This window comes from Acartia tonsa, chromosome 12 (assembly GCF_053477335.1).
Source record: "Acartia tonsa isolate MP-2025a chromosome 12, ASM5347733v1, whole genome shotgun sequence".
NCBI lineage: Eukaryota > Metazoa > Arthropoda > Copepoda > Calanoida > Acartiidae > Acartia > Acartia tonsa.
Window position 1 is genome coordinate 6,747,420 of NC_137271.1, and position 18,374 is coordinate 6,765,793.

Below are 18,374 nucleotides of genomic sequence, written 5' to 3' on the forward strand. Positions count from 1 at the left end.
AGCACTTCTCTCTTGGAACCGTGTTTGAAATGAGTGGAAAAAACCTGTTTTATTTGCTTCTGTAGCTTGGGAATTAAATTATAAATAAAAAATCTACAAGGTTGCGCCTGTGAAGAAATTGTAATTATTAATTTTTGACTTAAAAAGTTAAGAAAAACAAACAGTATTTCATTTCAAACTTAAATTCACAAAGTAAGTAAAATTAAAACAAAAAGAATCTCAAAAGAATGCGCCAAAAAATATATTAAAATCAAAATAAAGTTTAAGTTCTTTCCAGCTAAAATAAAACCTGAATTGACTTAAAAAAAAAAAAAAATATCTAAAAGTGATTTTAGGTTTTTTTTCTAAGTAATAATGATCATTTTATCTATTCAAAATTTTTTATTTTGCTTGTTGGTTCATTCAGTCTTTTCAAACTCAGTTTCCAAGAAAGAGTGAAAATAACATACAAAAATATCAAAAGATAATAATTGATTTAAAAGTATTTACAATCTACATATATTACAATTTCATTTTTAATATGAAAAAATTTCAATAAAATTATATGATTAAAATGTTTTTGAAATTAGAAAAGAAACTTCAAAGAAATTACATTTTTTCATTTTTTAAAAGCATTTCAACATTTATTTGTTTTGACGTAATCAAATCATGAACAGACAGACAGACCCTAACCATAGAAAAATTCAAATTTGTAAATTTCTAATGAAATTTATCTAGCATACAATTATACTGTTACTAAATTTTAAAACAGGGATATATATGTACTACTTTGTATTATAGATAACCAGCAATGTTTTAAAGAACGTGTCCTAACTTTTGTGATTTTTTTAGAATAGCTAGTCGTTGCTTTTAGTAAGTAGTAGATGTAAAATGATCCATAGAATTTAGATATGCAATCGGTTTTTTGTAGACCTCTTATTTTTGAAGTAATTTTACAAAATTAAGTTGGTTTTAAGGTACTAGAACGCAAAAAAATTGCCATTATGAACAAAAATAGTAAGATCTTTAATTTTACACCTTACTTTATGAATTCTGTTGAGTAATTATTAAAAAATCTATTTTGTTGAACCCCTTTAAATCAAAACTTTGAACTTTGGAAATGGGTTAAAATAAAATCACAAAAGTTAGGAAACGTTCTTTCCTAATTATGTATGTAATATTTCTTTTTATTAAAGCTTTAAAGATAAAACTGCAACAATCTAAGTTAAGTTAAAATGTCAGAAATTAAGAAGTTTAAATAGTCTCCTTTTTTGACTTATTATGCAGAGAGGAACAGGAAGGATATTGGACTCAAAATTACTCTGATACCCAAAGTTTTATAATCGTATTCGTCGTCTCAAAAACCCAATCAATAATTAACCAATAATTAAAAATCTATAGAAGGGGTAATTTTGTTTATCATCATCGGGGACGTATATCAATATATTGTCCATTGTATCTTCCCTATAGATCCCTGCTTATTAAATGAATTATTCTACTTAATCTATGACTGACCACCCTCTTCTGTCTTATGTATTTTCAATGATATTTGTCCTTGTCTAAAAATCAAATAATCCGCAATTTCCCGCCAATTTATTGTGGTGCCCCAATAACACCTCCCCCCCCCCCCTTACATTTTTTATATTAGAAACAGGGATGATTACGTACAATAGTAGCTAAGCTCTTGGAAAGTATATACTAAAAACAAAGTGACAAAAATTGCAATAGTGAGAAAGGGAGAGAGAGAAAGAAGGGGAGGGGCAAGGTGGGAGATATGCTTCGCACATATTAGGTTAGGTTATTTAGGGATTTAGGAGATAGAGTACGTCAATGGCTAAAAAAATTTATTTGCAAAAGGCTTAAAAATATTAGATGGGAGGGTGGGGTTGGGGATGCTCCAGTGGTAAATTCAGGGAATTATACCAAATTAACAAGCTCGATTGACTACCTTCAAATAAAATCTCTAGGAAAATCAAAATTATGCTAATTCATATTAAATCATAGGCGTTAACACAGGGTTCTAGGGGAGGGGAATGAGGGCAACCCAACCCCCCCCCCCTTAAAAAACAAAAAAACTGAGCATCAAATTTTTCTAGAAATTATAGATATTTAAAATCAGCCGTTTTGTAGATCCTAAGTATCAAATAGATATAAACTTGTGAAAGATATACGGAGGAGTGTTTTTGTGGAGGTGGGGTTAAGTGTGGGGAGTGGCAACCCTAACCCTTAAAATAGCCTAAAACATAGCTAGGACCCATAAAACTATTTGAAAGAAGTTGTATCAACTTTTTTTTTTATAGCTAGCCGGTTCTTTTAGTAAGTAGTAGATGTAAAATTTTTCATAGAATTCAAATATGCAATCGGTTTTTTTGTAGACCTCTTATTTTTTAAGTAATTTAAGTTTTTAAAAAAAATAATTAAGTCGGTTTTAAGGTACTAAAACGCAACAAAATAAAAGAAGAAAATGGTCAGTAAGAACAAAAATAGTAAGATCTTTAATTTGACACCTTACTTTTAAAATTCTGTTGAGTAATTATTGAAAAAATCTATTTTTTTAACCTCGGTATAATAAAAACTTTAGACCTAAATATTTTCTCAAACAGACATAAAAAACATGGGTTCATATATACCATTAGAATCAGAAAAATATTACGAATCCATTGTAAGCAAAATTGAAAAAAATTAAAAAATTAAAAAATTACAGAAATGGCCAATTATTTTTTTTGTTCAGACAACACTATTGTCTTCCCTTTTTTACCCCCTCTTTACCCCCTCTTTACCCCCTTCCCATTTTTATACTCAATTGAAGAATTAAGACGTTGCCTGTACAACATAATATGATATTTTCATATAATTCCTTTTATTGTAGTTTATATACTATATTGTAAACTTTTTTTTTCAATTTTGCTTACAATGGATTCGTAATATTTTTCTGATTCTAATGGTATATATGAACCCATATTTTTTTATTTGTGAAATAATAAAATTAAGTTCAAAGTTTTTATTCTCGTGGGTTTAAAAAAATCGATTTTTTCAATAATTACCTGACAGAATTGAAAAAGTAAGGTGTCAAATTAAAGATCTTACTATTTTTGTTCATAATGACCATTTTCTTTCTTTTTTTTGTTGCATTTTAGTACCTTAAAATCGACTTAATTTTTTTTTTTTTAAACTTAAATTACTTAAAAAATAAGAGGTCTACAAAAAAACCGATTGCATATCTGAATTCTATGAAAAATTTTACATCTACTACTTACTAAAAGAACCGGCTAGCTATAAAAAAAATAGTTGATACACCTTCTTTAACACCTTCTCGATACAGCTGATTTAGAAATTCCATCAGACAGACAGAGGAACATCCAGGTACTCAATATTACAATAATTAACTACATATCAACACCAAAAGGAACTTCGGACGCGGAGACGTTAAACTGAAAATCTCCACTTTGATCTGATTGGTCACTTTCCACAGTTTTTGGCGCGGAATCACTGACACTAATGTCGTCTTTGGTTACTACAGCTTTGGCTTCGTTTTCAGGTTCTTTGGTTAAAATCTCGGCAATGTCCAAAATTTGTAGGTTGTCTAACATTGGATTGCTTTCGATGGTATTTTCGTCCATCTGAAACATTTTTAAATGTATAAGAATTTTTAAGAGATTTTCTATAAAACGGGCTGTACGACGTACGTCCGTCAGTTCGTTGATTTAGGCACGTTAGAATTTTTTGATCGAATTTAATTGAGCTTTGGATGATGATTCTTGTAATAGTTGGGTACTATTTAGAAAGCGTAGCAAAATCCGTATGTCCATTAAAAGAGGCTAATTTATTACTTTTTTGACAACAACTTTTAGAATAATATAATTATCCTATTCATCTGATTTTTATTCCTAGGACAAAAAGTTACAAAATCTTAAGCGAAGCATCTCTAAATATAATTAAGTGCTAGGAATGTAAGCATGTCCTTAAACATAATCCTGAGTTTTTACTATTATACAGAGAACCCCTGACGAAACCCCCCCCCCCAAAAAAAAAATGTAAGAGGGTTCAACACATCAAGGGGTTCAGGTCCTAGAGGCTCGGGGGAGAACACTATTTTATTTAATGTAAATATTTACCTCGTCCTCTTGTAAATTTTCGTTTTCTTCTTCGCTTTCAAAATCGTCTTGTTCAGCCGTTTCAGATACACTGAAAAATATTTAAATTAAAGGAGAATGCCTTATTAGTTATTAACAGGCGTCCACAGATAACATGTACACTACAGTTAAGACTTACAAACATGCAAAGGTTTGTTGTCTGATGGATTTTTGACCGATAGACAAGCCAACTATAATAGAAAAGGAATATTATAGATTTGCCTTTCTCTTAAAAATACTGTGATCGCAAGCGGGCTCTAACCAGTGATCTTAGAAGACAATAGGAATTCATTTTACCTCCCCAATAATAAAAAAAAGTTTTCAAAAACCCAATCAAGATTTATACAAGTTTTTTAACCAACGAATGGTGATCAGAATAGTTTACATAGTTAGCATTGCTACTAAAAATAAATCTTCACCTCAGAATACTGTTGCATGTTTCAAGCGTTTCAAATTCCCTTTCAAACTCTTTCTGTAACTTTTTTCCGTAACTTTCCGCCCGGTTTATGTCCATCTCTATTGTTCGCAGGAAGGTCCGCCTACCCTAGATATATAGATAGTAGATGAAGATAGATAGATAGATAAATAAATAAAATAGATGGATAGAAAGCTGGATAGATAGATAGATACCTGGATAGTAGGACGGATAGATAGATAGATAGATAGCTGGATTGATAGATATAGGATACATATGGATATAATATACAAATATAAATAGTTAACTAGATAGATGGATAGATAGATAGATCGATGGATATATAGATAGTTGGATGGATAGATGGATGGATTGATAGATGGTTTGTTAGATGAATTGATAGATGGGTGAATAGATGCATAGATAAATGGCTGAATAGGTGGATGGATGGATAGATAGATTGATAAATGAATAAAAAAGCTGGATAGATAGATGAATTACTAGATAGATGGATGGACATTAATCTGGTAATTTTTCATTTTACTATCCTCGGGAAGCTGTTTAGTGCACAGTGCGATAAATAACTATTTTTATATGCAGATAAATATAAAAATCTAAAATAGACAAGATACTTCAAATTAATTTTTACCTCGTAGTTTTTAACCATGTGGGAGAGAGAAAAATCATTCTTCTTTATATCATGACTTAACCTAAAATTACATATTAAAATTATACATGGTGGAATCGTGCTACCAAATTAAAACCATGCAATGATAGGTATAATTTCTCTTTAACCAGAGAGTAAAAGACGTCCAAGCCTTTTTTGAGGAGGGTAAACTGAGGGATTTTAAACGTTTGAGGGGCTAATATATTGTATTGTAAGCTTTTTTGAGGCTGTTATAATAAGGAATTTCAAAGTTTTAAGTGGTAAACATCCTTTTACCCCCCCCCCCCCATTGGACGTCTATGCAGAGACCTCAAAATTACGGTTCCTAGGACAATATGCCACTATTATTTCTATAACTAAACTGTAAATAATAACTACGTTCATAGCTTTGTCCGACTGTCAAATGTATTTTGCAAAAAAATAACTATTAAAACATATCGTATTTTTTTTATTAAAATTCACGAAACCTCTTTTGAATAATACATTTGTTTTGATATGACTAATCAAGAAGATTAAAATTAAGTCTTATAATGTAAAGGTTTTATTTACAGGGCACGAAAAAGCATCGATAAAAATTTTTGTGCCATCCAAACCTACACCCCCCTCCAAAAAAACCCGCTAAAATTAAATAATTTGAGTGAATTAATGATACCTCGAGTTGATTTGAACCATTTTTTCAACTTCGAGTTCGAGTTGCTTTATTTCTTCACTGCCTAATCCCTCCTGCAATTTAAATAAAAAGGGGTTAGTTATGATATACATGATTTTTTTCAGTATGGCCGAGAACCGGTTCTAATCCAGCAGATTTTAATCGGATTCGAAGCCATACTGGAAAATATTTGTCTTAAAATTGACCAATTATTAATTTTATTGAATTTGTCCGTTTGGCTGTCCTGAAAGGTAAAGAGTATTGTCTACGCTGCTATAAGAGATAAGGAACAGTATCATTTTTGAAAGATACTACTAACCAGAAGCATCCACTCTATAACACACTCGGTCCGTCAATTATTATTATTCTGTGCTTCGCTACTTATCCAAAATCAATATATGAAGGGTATGTTTTCAAAATGTTATGCTAGGTTGCTTTAATTACAATACCTGAATTTTAATACTCTCGCATAGCTTATTTACTTCTTCTTCTTTTAACTAAATAAATAAAATAATTAGATATCCTGTTAGGCAAAGCTGCTCAATAACTAAAGTATGTCCATATACAGGGTGCGGCACATAAATCCGGACATTTTTTAAACGGCCATAGCGTCAAAACTACTTGACCAATCAGGACGTTTGACCTTTTAGCACAAAAAAAATCTTTGGACGAAGATGGACGTGTACACCGAGCTGGCCGCGCAATTGTTCAACAAGGCAGATTCCAAATGCGCCGGTGGTTTAATGCGCAAAACCACAAAACGTAGGGTCCGACAGGGAAGGAGTTGGAATCTTGACCCCAAATTTTGTGAGTGTCTTAGGCTCATTAAGACAAACATTTTGCCGTATTTAAATTCATTTTAGCTCAATACTAGCCGAAATAAGGTCGATTTTTCAAGATTTTGAGCCTTAAGAAATCACAAACAGTAGGGCCCGACAGGGAAGGAGTTGGAAATTTGACCCAAATTTTTTTGTGTGTCTTAAGCTCACTGAGACACGCATTTTGAGTACTTAAAGTCCACTGTAGCTAAATCCTATCCAAAATGAGAGCAAAAACATGGATTTTGTCAATTTGGCGGTTACTCATGTTCCTAAGGAAATGTGGCCTCCCAGCAGCCCGATCTTAATTCAATGGACTTTTGGGCCTGGGGCTACTTTGAAGCATGCACCAATAGACGTGCCCATACCACAAAGACCTCCCTCATTGCCACTTTCAATGAGAACTACGCCAGCTTGGACAGGTACATTTTGACCTGGACCTGCCGGCGGTTGAGGAGGCCGGTAGAGGCGGTGATTGAGTCTGGCGGCGATTTTGTTGAATAATCTACTAGTCATATACCTATTTTGCTTCCTAGTTTTTAAAATTCAATAAAATCTTTAAAATTGACGATTTTATGTCCATTTGTTTAAAAATTAGAATTTGTCCGGATTTATGTGCCGCACCCTGTATATACGACATTAGCGTAACTCATAGCGCAAGAACTCGTAGTCAAGAAGGTTAAGGATTCGAATCTCGGCCCAAAGTTGCGTCATAACTAAAGACGTTAAAAGCTGTCAGATGCACATCATTTATAGTAAGAGTAGGGTGAATGCAAAGTAGGGACGGGGGACTTTCCAACACTCTTGGGCTGAAGTTCCTTGGAGGCCAGGGTTCAAAACAAAAAAAAAGTGTTTGTTTAGTTGTAGCTTTGTTTAGTGCCCTAGGAAAATGGGGAAAGATCTCACCGCTTTTGGACTACCTATTCTATTGACGTCATATTAGAGGGAAAGAGAAAGGGAAGGAGGAGAGAAACCTCCTAGTAAAGAGATGAGGTATAGGGTATTTCCTGCTGTCAATAGAATAGGCAGGCCAAAAGCAGTGACATCTATCCCCATTTGCTAGGGAACTATAGACAGCTACATAGTTAAAAATTTACCTCAATTTTATCATTAAGTTCCGTAACAGTGACTAGAATTTGTAGAATATTATTCAGCTGTTCGCCGCACATCTCCGCATACTTTTTGTGCTCGCCGCTCATCTTTTCATGCACTCCGCTCATCTTTTCATGCACAGCGCTAATCTTTTCATGCACAGCGGCATCCAAGCCGTCTTCACCGACGACATTATCTGACTCATTTTCCTCATTTGTAGTGTTAAGCTCATTTTTGACACATTGTAAATTTTCACTTATTTTCTTAGATTCATTGTCCCGCGTTTTTGAGGCAGCTGGTGGCGGCTGTAGAGGTTCATCTGGTGACTCCGACGGCTCTGGGGAAGCGGCTAGCTCTTCGTCTAACTGCTCCTTGTCGCCTCCATAGTCCATTGACTGAAAATACATATGGTTTATTGTCTATTTGACCATTCGTCTATCTATCAATCTTTTCGATAAATCAATATGTCTGTATTTCTGACTGTCTATCTGACTGTCTATCTGCCTATCTGTGTATCTGTCTGTCTGTCTCTCTATCTGACTGTATATCCATATATTAATATTCATCTATCCTTCCACCCCATCTATCTATCTATTCATCTATTTAACCATCTATCTATCTCTTTTTCTATTAATCTGTTTATCTATATATCTATCTATAATCTTTAACCATGATTGGTTGAACTATTTGGACCGGAAGTTTTAAATAAAATACCTTCAGTGAAAAGAAAAAAACATTCCATAAAACAAAGACAATTACAATGTAATAATATTTTATATTAATAGGAACAGTAGACTGATATACAGCTCTTTGAAATAGTAATTAGTGTTTAAGTCTTGACAAGGACTGTATCAAAACTAAAGACGTTAAAATTGCATGCAGTTTAAATAGTAAAAATTACAATGAACAATTAGGCCTTAGTGACAAGGGTGGTAAAAGGATTGCTTGTCTATAATGTTATATAATTATTTAAAGGCTATGCCACTTTAGGAATGGGTGGGGGGGGGGCGACCTTTTACTTTCAACTAGTTTAAAAAAGAAAATGTAGAATTTATTTTCTGGGTGCGATTTCTCTTTGGAGTGGGGAAGTATACTCCCCAAAAATATTTACAAACCCTTCCAGGATAATCTTAGAATATTTATTTCTATAGCTGAAACAAAACAAAAAATAAACGAGGTGGACATTAAAACAAAAATACCAAATTTCAGGAATGCATAGGGATACTCAAAGATAAAAAACAACAACATGTATTTCCAAACAGTAGATACCAGTGTCTACAATAAAAGATTTAATCAATCAACTTACAATAAGATAATTTAATATTTAAAAGGACTCTCCACAGAAAAATCAACTTTGGATTTTTGAAAATCTAACCTGAAATTATTATTCTCTGTTCAATTTTAAGCATTTTTTGTTTTTGTGGCATCGCGATCAAAGCCCATTGAAATTTTTTACCTCCTTTAAGTGAATCCTCCCGCCATTCAATTTGTGCTGCTTTAGTGATTTTTAGCTTCTATGTTGCCGCATTCATCGCCCTTCTCCACCGCTACTCCGCTATTCATTGCTGTACGTCGCGGTTCAATACATGCTCCCCTCTCCCTTGTTCAGAAATTAAATGGAGGCTGGGGGTGTTGTGTAGAGCGACGTACGCAATGTATAGCGGAGTAGCGGCGGAGAAGGGCGATGAATGCGGCAACTGCAGCAAAAGATGGTTATATTTGGCGGAGGCGAACACAAAATGGAGGCGGCAGGATTGTCCAGTCAAGGAAGAGGATAAATCGTAGAGCGGCCAGTTGCAATGGAGCAAATGTTCTTTAGCGGCAAACATATATTGAGTGGAGGAAAGTGTAGTATATATTGTTATAGCGGCAGTACAAATAGGCGGCGGACAAAATTTTCAAAGGGCTTCGATCGCGATGCCACAAAAACAAAAAATGCCTAAAATTGAACAGAGAATAATAGTTTCAGGTTAGATTTTCAAAAATCCAAAGTTGATTTTTCTGTGGAGAGTCCTTTTAACCAAACTAACAATATGATTGAATTGAGATTTTTATTTTGATCTTTTTAAGCAATAGTTGATGATTATAAGCTTTGTAACATTTTCACTGTTTTGAAGAACCTTAACGGTTCAGTGGTTTACATACTTTAAAATAGCTACACATACATCTTGTTACTTTAATAAATATATAAAAATTTTATGGTTCTTATCCCTTCCTTCCCTTGGTTAAAAATCAGCAAAGCGTGCAATCACTGGATAATAATATTTTGTCCCTCTACCACGAATAATGGCCATGATAATTATTGAAAAGTTTCATTTTATATTTTTTTACTCGAATCTGATCGTTTTTTATTCTTTATAAACAGGAGGGGACATTGGGCTGTTTATTACACTGGTCCCAAAAGTTTTAGAACTACATACATTTTCTGGTTCCAGGACAAACGCAGGAGTCCCAAACGCAGGAGTGGACAAACGCAGGAGTGTTAAAATATTAATTTAATTAAGTATGTCTATTCAGATTAGGTTAGGTTTAGATATGAATGTACAAATAAGCCCCCCGCAGGGGTTAGGCATTAAAAAAAACTAAAAGAAGGTCTAAAATAGGTTAGGTTAGGTTAAGTGTCCACTCCTGCGTTTGGGACTCCTGCGTTTGTCATAGAACCCATTTTCTTATTCATTGGCTTAACAACTTCGGGGACTTCAGTTGAATTTTGATTGGTTGGTTCATTCAGTTGAGTTTCTAAACGTCTTCACCACTAATTGTAATCTACAGAAAGTGTGATTTTGTATATCATCATTGGGGATGTACATCAATATATCGGTCATTGTCTGAACCCTTTAGATCTCTGTGATTAGCCCTATTCCCATGAAAATACCTTTACTCCTAGAGACTAGGAACATGTATTTAGCTTTTTATTTTTAATGCACATAATATTTGGTGTGCAAACATTTCCACATTTTTATCAAATTATCAGAATCTTAAAATCGCGCCCCTAGCATCTCAGGGCTCTCTATTTAAACTGGGAGAGAGAAGGCAGAAAATTGCTTAAAACCATCCCAAGACTTTTAAAAAATTTATGGGGTCTAAGTGAAGCTTCCCTAAAATGAAGAACTCAATCGGTTCTGTGGTTAGCGAGCTCATAAGACAAACAAACAAAAACCTTACCATAACTCCTAACGGCGGGATTCTCCTTAGACTTTTAAGTGATCATCTAGAGAATCCAGAGCATCATCCTTTTGTAATTGGATGCGATTATGTTAAGTAACATCCAACAGAAAACAAATCCTTTGATTGCACGACCTTTGTCTATGAAGTCCTAATTGTGCATTTTAATGAGTTGTGCCTCTTTATTCCCCCTACTCTATTTATTTTGCGCATCTAACAAAGCAGGAGAAGGAACCATTTTAACGTCTTCAGTTATGACGCGGTGTCTGGCCGAGATTCGAACCTATCACCCCCCTAACGACGAGCGGATGCGCTACGTGTTGAGAAACGTTCGCGGGTTAACAAAAACCTTAGGATTGTGTTTTTTTTGCGAATATAAAACACTCTGCATACGGAGATGTATGAACACCATAATATTTATAATAGTTTTATTTTTATATACTTAGTAAGCTTTCTACTTATTTAATGCTTGAAAAACATTTCCTTTTTAGCAGCGAGGCTGCTCTTTTACTCGTGTATGTCCTGACGTTCGTATGTATGGGAATGTGACTACAACTCCTTAAAAATCTAAATATTAATGTTAATCTGTCGAAATATACATTAATAATATTATCAGGGATCTAAAGGGATAAGACAATAGCCGATAAATAGATGTACACAAAATTATTATGTAGATTAAAATCAGTGGTTGAAACGTTTGGACACTCAACTAAATGAACCAACCAAATTAATTAAATGTCACCAAAGTTGATAAGCCAAAGCGTTATTATAAGACTTTGGGGACTAGTATGAATGTCACTTACTGAAAAAAGTATGCTAAAATTGTTATCAATGCATAAAATAAATTTTTAGATATTTAAACAACTTTTAACCCCAAAATAGAGTTCTGATTAAAATGTGTATTTTTTACTAATACTTGCAACTTGAAAGCTACCAAAAACAAAATTGTCCATTTTAAAATCTTGAGTAGATTTGAAGGAGTGGGGACAAAACACCTAATTTAAAAATACCTAATTTAAAAATGCCTAATTTTATAAATGTCTAATGTGACAAAACACCTAATTTATAAATACCTAATTTAAAAATGTCTAATTTAAAAATACCTAATTTTAAAGATGCCTAATGTGACAAAACACCTAATTTTAAAAATGCCTAATTTTATAAACACCTAACTATAAATACCTAAGTTTAAAAATACCTAATTTTAAAATACCTAATTTAAAAAAACCTAATTTTAAGCATATCTTAAAACTGTTGTTGAATATATTAAATAGGCGGATAAGCCCCTAGAGGCCTCTAGGGGCGATTGCAGTGCGTAGGGGAATTCAATTAGTCTTGGGGGGCTGGGGGGGGGGGGGTTATGACCCCCTCCAAAATTAGAAAATATAGTTTGAAATAGAAAAATTAAGTAGAACATTCTCTTAGGAAGGTGGTATTAATCCCTCCCAAAATAGTTATAAACCTCACCAAGACCTATGATCTTTTAAAGTTATACATTTTTTTAAAATTATTAGCTACTTAAGAAGTGTCCCTTTTTTATCATTAATTAATCATTAGGCTGCTAATAATGTAAAAGTTTCTTTACATATGAAAATAAAAAAAGAGAGTTCTTTATATCATTTATTGTCATAGACAAAAAAAATGACAATAATTACATTTTATTTTATGTTTTAAATATTTACTAAATGTACTATTAGATATAACTTAAAGGGAAGTTGTGAACGTAAATTTTTCTCATCTTAATATCAAATCTTAACATTATCTCATTTATAATATCTCACAGATAGAGCGAAACGCGCTTTTGTTTGCTTAAAAAATGGCTTTTTCCGACAATTTTTATAAAGGTAAAGGGAAAGGAAGAAATTTTCTGTATTATATAAAATGTGCATTAAATTGCTTTTTTCTCCCATTATAGCTAAAATTAAACTTTTTCACATAGTTCTTGATTTTTCCTAACAGATAAGCTGACTTTTAACATAATTCTTGCTTTAAACCAATGTATAGTTACTTAGAAATTGATAAAATAAGCAATATTTTTATGGAAAACCAAATACAATAACAAATCTAGAAACAGGTTTTTTATTAGTATCCAATTAACTTTAGATGGCCCATCTCTCGCCCACCTTTAATTACAAATTTGTAAATAATAAAGACGCAATATTTCTTTACAAACAGTCTGATAAAAGTGTAAACTAATTCTCCAAAGTGGGTTATTTATTGTCCAACACAATAAAAAAGGATATTATTATTTTAAATAACCTATGAGATTCAACCCTTTGTAGACAGTGAGGTATTTTTTTTGTCAATAATACAAATTTAAAATAGGTCTTTATTACCTAATTACTACGTTATAAAAAAACTAATTGGCAATTTTATATCATAAAATAAATGACAAGTCAAATATCCCTACAAACATTATAAGAAACAAAAACGTTCAGATTTTCCCTGTTTTTTCCTTTTTCCCTCCCAAAATACCATAAAATCAAGGCATTATTCCTGGATATTTTTGTTAATAGGACGTTTTTGGTTGATCAGTGTAGTGAAATGTGCTTAGAAAATGTTAAGATTTGATAATCAGATGAGAAATTTTTACGTTCACACTCCCTTTAACGACATCTCTTTCAATGTTTACGTCAACTAAAAGGAATAAAGAGTGATTATAAAACAAGGATGATAACATCCATAAATGCGAAGCACTAAAACTGTAGGACAAACGGACATTAAAACTTGTATAGTGTCTGAACTGAAATAAAAGTATAAGAGTCAAAGCAAAATTGTAAGTAAATTTGTTGAACAACTGATGGATAAAGAATAATGTTTATGGACATACTTACATTTTTAGGACTTGATTATAGAGTTGCTTCGCTTATAATATTGTTCTTTGTTGTCCCAGGAATCAATATACCAAAAATCAGATCAAACAGATAATTAAATCTTATAAAACTTTGTTGTTAAAAAAGTAGAAAAATCAACATGCTTAAAATGGACGTTCAGACATTCTGGTAATGATTATAGAGTTGCTACACTTTCTAAATCGTACCTAACTACTACAGGAATCATCATGCAAAGTTTGAAATCAATAGGACAATTCTAACATGCCTAAATTTAAAAAAAAAATCTTTCTATCTCGGATGGACGTACGGACGGACCGAACCTAATTATAGAAAAGCTTTGCTTTAAAAAAAAAAATTTATGATTACTTTGTGGCACATCATGTGAGATATAAATTAATTAGTAAAATCAAAGGTTGAAGGACAAAGAAAATGAATTTTAATTTTTATTGGTTTCTTCCCTAAGCTAAGTAGCCGTAGCGTCGCTTTCTTGGGGGTGATAGTTGACCATCCCCCATTTTAGTTCTAGTTTTATAAAGAAAGATTGAAGAAATATAACAAAAACGGGGGGAGGGGGGGGATTTTTCAAAGTGCAATTTCTTATTGGAAGGTGTTGGTAACCTCCCCCAAAGCATTATAAACCTACCCATGACCTAAGGGAAGCTTCATTACTTCATTGTAAAGATGAACCATATTGCTTCATCGACTAGCGAGATCCTTCAGCAAGAACAATCAGCCAATTGGATTAATGTTATCAAAATTTTAAGTATTTTAGTGAAAAAAATAGATATTTTAGAATTAGGCATTGTTAAATTAGGCGTTTAGATAGTTTAGAATTAGGTCTTTTTAAATTAGGCGTTTTTAAAATTAGACATTTTTAAAATTAGGTATTTTTAGTTAGGCATTTTTAGTTAGGCGTTTTTAAATTAGGCATTTATAAATTAGGCATTTATAAATTAGGTGTTTTTAACATAGGTGTTTTTAACATTAGGTATTTTTAAACTTAGGTGTTTTTAGTTAGGCATTTTTAGTTAGGCATTTTTAAATTAGGTGTTTTGTCCCCACTCCGATTTGAATACATATTACCGAGTGTTTTATTTCTTTTTTTATTTAGTAAGATTTTGGGTTCTTTTCACTTGTAAACTGTAAAAATGTCATTTTCTACCCTGTTAAACCTAAAATCTCTTATTAAATCAACATAGCTCCTTTAACAGCATGTCGATAATACGTCAGCCGAGACCACTATTCCTAATTTTCAGATGGATATTATATTACTTGGATCTTACACCAGATTTTTATGTTCTTCAATTAAATGAAACACACAGCGGGCTAAAATGACAATTACCGCCCTCCACTCCCTTCATTTCTTCCCCTCCCGTCCTACTGAATGAAAGAACTGACCAATAAATGGCAGGGGAAATAGCAACCTAAATTAACGACAATTTTTCCCCTGCCATAAAATCTACTTATTTTCAACATCCATTACAATACAAAATAATGTCAACATATTATCCCCAGGTTTAGCAGGGTGGTGTAAATTGTCCTAAAAAATGAAGACATTCAAGCATGGACAAACTTTCTCTGTGTCAAATGAACCGGGGAAAAATAAACCAGATAAATTTTTGCCCAGCGATAGAAACATGCATTTGTAAAAACAAATAGCCATGTTGAATTTGGTGCTGTTATTAACCTTTATAAAAGTAACAGGGTGATTCTGAGTCTATTTGTCTGTGCTGTGTGTAATAAAGGAGCTCGTTAACCGCTGACCTATATGGTTCTCCTTTCCAATGTAGCGTTTCATATGTATATTCTTATTTTGGGGAGTGTACAACATCCCTTCTGATGTACGCTCCCCCCAAAGTAGTTAAAACCTTCCCAGGACCTATAAGAAGCTTCATTGTAAAGGCGAACCTTATTGGTTGAGTGGTTTAGCAAGATCATTTAAGACTCTTTTAATATCCTGATTTAAAAATAATTTTAGAATGCTTATAAAATTTCTGTTTCTATTTACACTATATTTTGTTGCTGTTTACTTCAGGAGTCAAGCTTTTCCATAACAACATATACATAGTATGTGTCTTTAAGCTTTTTTTGTCACGTCACTTTAAATCCAGAGCACTTAGATGCTAGGGGTACTGCCTAGTAAATGACCTTTTTATAAAAGTAACATGATGTTTGTCTGTATGCAGCTCAAGATCCCGCTAATCGTTGGACCTATTTGGTTCTCCTATTTTGTGAAGGTTCTCAAAGGTCCTGGAAAGGTTTTTCCTCAGAAAAAATACCCCCCAAAGAATGATCAATTAAAGCCCCCCCCCCCCTTCCCTTACTTATTATATAAAGGGTGTGCAAAAAAAATGCGGACATTTTTAAAATTGAAATTGCGCGGCTTGTGTTAATAGTAGAAAATTCTTATGCATATCGTTTGAACCGTTATGAACTCTAGTTTTTGAAAATATAAGATCCTGTGCTACGTATAGTTATGGAGCTACGTGGTAAAATGTCACAACTGCCTTAAAACTTGACTTGCGAGTAAATCATTAAAGATTAAAGTATATAAAAAAAATATGTACCTTTTTAAAATTTAAATTGCGCGGCTTGTGTTAATAGTAGAACAACGTTCTAACGATATGCATAAGAATTTTCTACTATTAACACAAGCCGCGGAATTTCAATTTTAAAAATGTCCGCATTTTTTTTGCACAACCTTTAATACCAATTTTTGTTTCTTTTCTCGTTAGTTCTCAATTTTGTGGAAGCCTTACATATGTCCTAGGATGATTTTAGGCTTTTTATTCTTAGACCTTATACTATTCTATTACTTTAAAATTATGTTTTCATACAGTATTAGCTGCGCTACTAATGTTTTCTCTTAAACTTGTTGATTTTTACTTTTTACTCTTTTTTGTATAGCTGTAAAGTTTTGACAACAATTTTTAAATTAATCTTTTTCTGGTTAAAAGAACTGTAGAAATAAATAAGGTCCTTTATGTCTCAAGGATCTAATGGGATAAGACAGTGGCCGATAAATTAATGTACATCCACAATGATGATACACAAAATTAACCCTACCCTAGGATCTACTTATGTAAAGCTTTCCTTCAAAGGAGAACTTAATTAGCTCAGTAGTTATTGAAATCTTAAGCTTCAATAAAAAAAATCTTACTTCTTCATGTAATAGGTATAAGGGTAATATTTTTAAATTTTATACACCCTCATTTATATCCTAGCTTGGGAGGAATGATAAATAATTCATATTTAACGAATGAATAACTTTAAGACACCCCTTTTCTTTAAACTTTCTTTATGTAAATGATTAAAATTAAGTAGTTTTATAAATATTTAGAAATACATACTAGCTGTTGCGCCACAAGCATCTAGGGTCGAGTCCCCGTTAAAGTATTAAGACATATATTGTAATTAAATCAGATAGGATGGGTATATTGGGTATATATTCCTTTAAACCATAGGGTTTGCATCAAATATTAATTGGTTGGGTCCAACTAGCAGTGTTTAAACTTATCAACCAATCACACCAGTCCTTTGAAATAAAAGATGTTTTAAGAAGGAATTAATCCGCTCTCATTGACCTATCCTTGTGTTATATTGCAAGGAATAATATTAAGGGGAGGGTATGTGAAGAAAAAGTGTTTAATTTTACCCTCCTTCCATTCAAATATTAAGGATAATTATTTGCCTATTCTTTAACAATAAAAGAACGACAGTATCCATAGAAGCGAAGCTCTGAAACGATAGAACCAACGAACGAACATTAACACTAGTTGAGTGTCAGGAATGAATAAGCTGATTTTAATGTATTAGTCTAAACAAAAATTTTGATTAAATTTGTTGCAAAAGTGCTTAAAGCAGAATACTATTTAAGGACATACTTACATTTTTAGGACTCGATTAAAAAATAACTTTGGACAAGGTTTTTACCACTTTTCTACTTATTACGATACATTACACAAACACCCCCCCGCCCCCCCCCCTTAACTTATTTTACACGCTCATGTATAAAATTAAATGCATGATTGGTTTTGAAATTTTCATCTTAAACAAATTTTGTTACAAGAAAATTTTCGCTAATTCTATTGCAGAATTTATTAGAAAATATTAAAATTGTAGCTTCTTTAAATTTAAGGTTAGTCCTCCAAACCATTATCATACTTCTTGATTGCATGACCTTTGTCTGTAAATCTTAACTTTTTATGGTTTTACAAGTTTAACCTGTTATTAGGCCAAGGCATTTCAAATCTTCTACCTATTCAACAACCTTATGAAAGAAACAGGATGTTTGTTTGTCTGTTCTAAAAGATATCACAAACTGCTAGACCGATATGGTTCTCCTTTAGAGTAAAGCTTCTTTTAAAAAACTACCTCGAGGAAAGGTTTCTAACCCTTCCGAGAGAATCATCCCTATGAAAAAATCCCCGCCTTCTGTAGGAATTGTCCCTAGATACCTCTAGGGGCATAGCTGCTAATCTTTGTTCTAAAGTAACAGGATGTCTGCTTGTCTGTGTGTGTGTTTGTACCGAAGGATCTCGCTAATCGCTGAACCGATCGGGTTCTCCTTAACAGGGTAGCTTCTCATAGGTCCTGGTAAGGTTTATAACTATTTTTAGGGA

At 32.7% G+C, this 18,374-nt stretch overlaps 1 protein-coding gene across 1 annotated transcript in view; it reads right to left on the reverse strand.

Moving 5' to 3' along the window:
- Positions 1-3,262: 3,262 nt before the first annotated feature.
- The window catches only part of LOC145334482 (uncharacterized), a 52,700-nt gene continuing 37,588 nt past the window's right edge, over positions 3,263-18,374 (reverse strand). The window contains exons 7-13 of the mRNA XM_080179945.1: positions 7,759-8,148; positions 6,293-6,340; positions 5,847-5,917; positions 5,177-5,237; positions 4,532-4,656; positions 4,095-4,164; positions 3,263-3,599 (exon numbers count right to left, since the gene is read on the reverse strand). Of these exons, the coding sequence (XP_080036071.1) occupies positions 3,366-3,599; positions 4,095-4,164; positions 4,532-4,656; positions 5,177-5,237; positions 5,847-5,917; positions 6,293-6,340; positions 7,759-8,148 (999 nt within the window). The 3' untranslated portion in view covers positions 3,263-3,365. The remainder of the gene's footprint in view (positions 3,600-4,094; positions 4,165-4,531; positions 4,657-5,176; positions 5,238-5,846; positions 5,918-6,292; positions 6,341-7,758; positions 8,149-18,374) is intronic.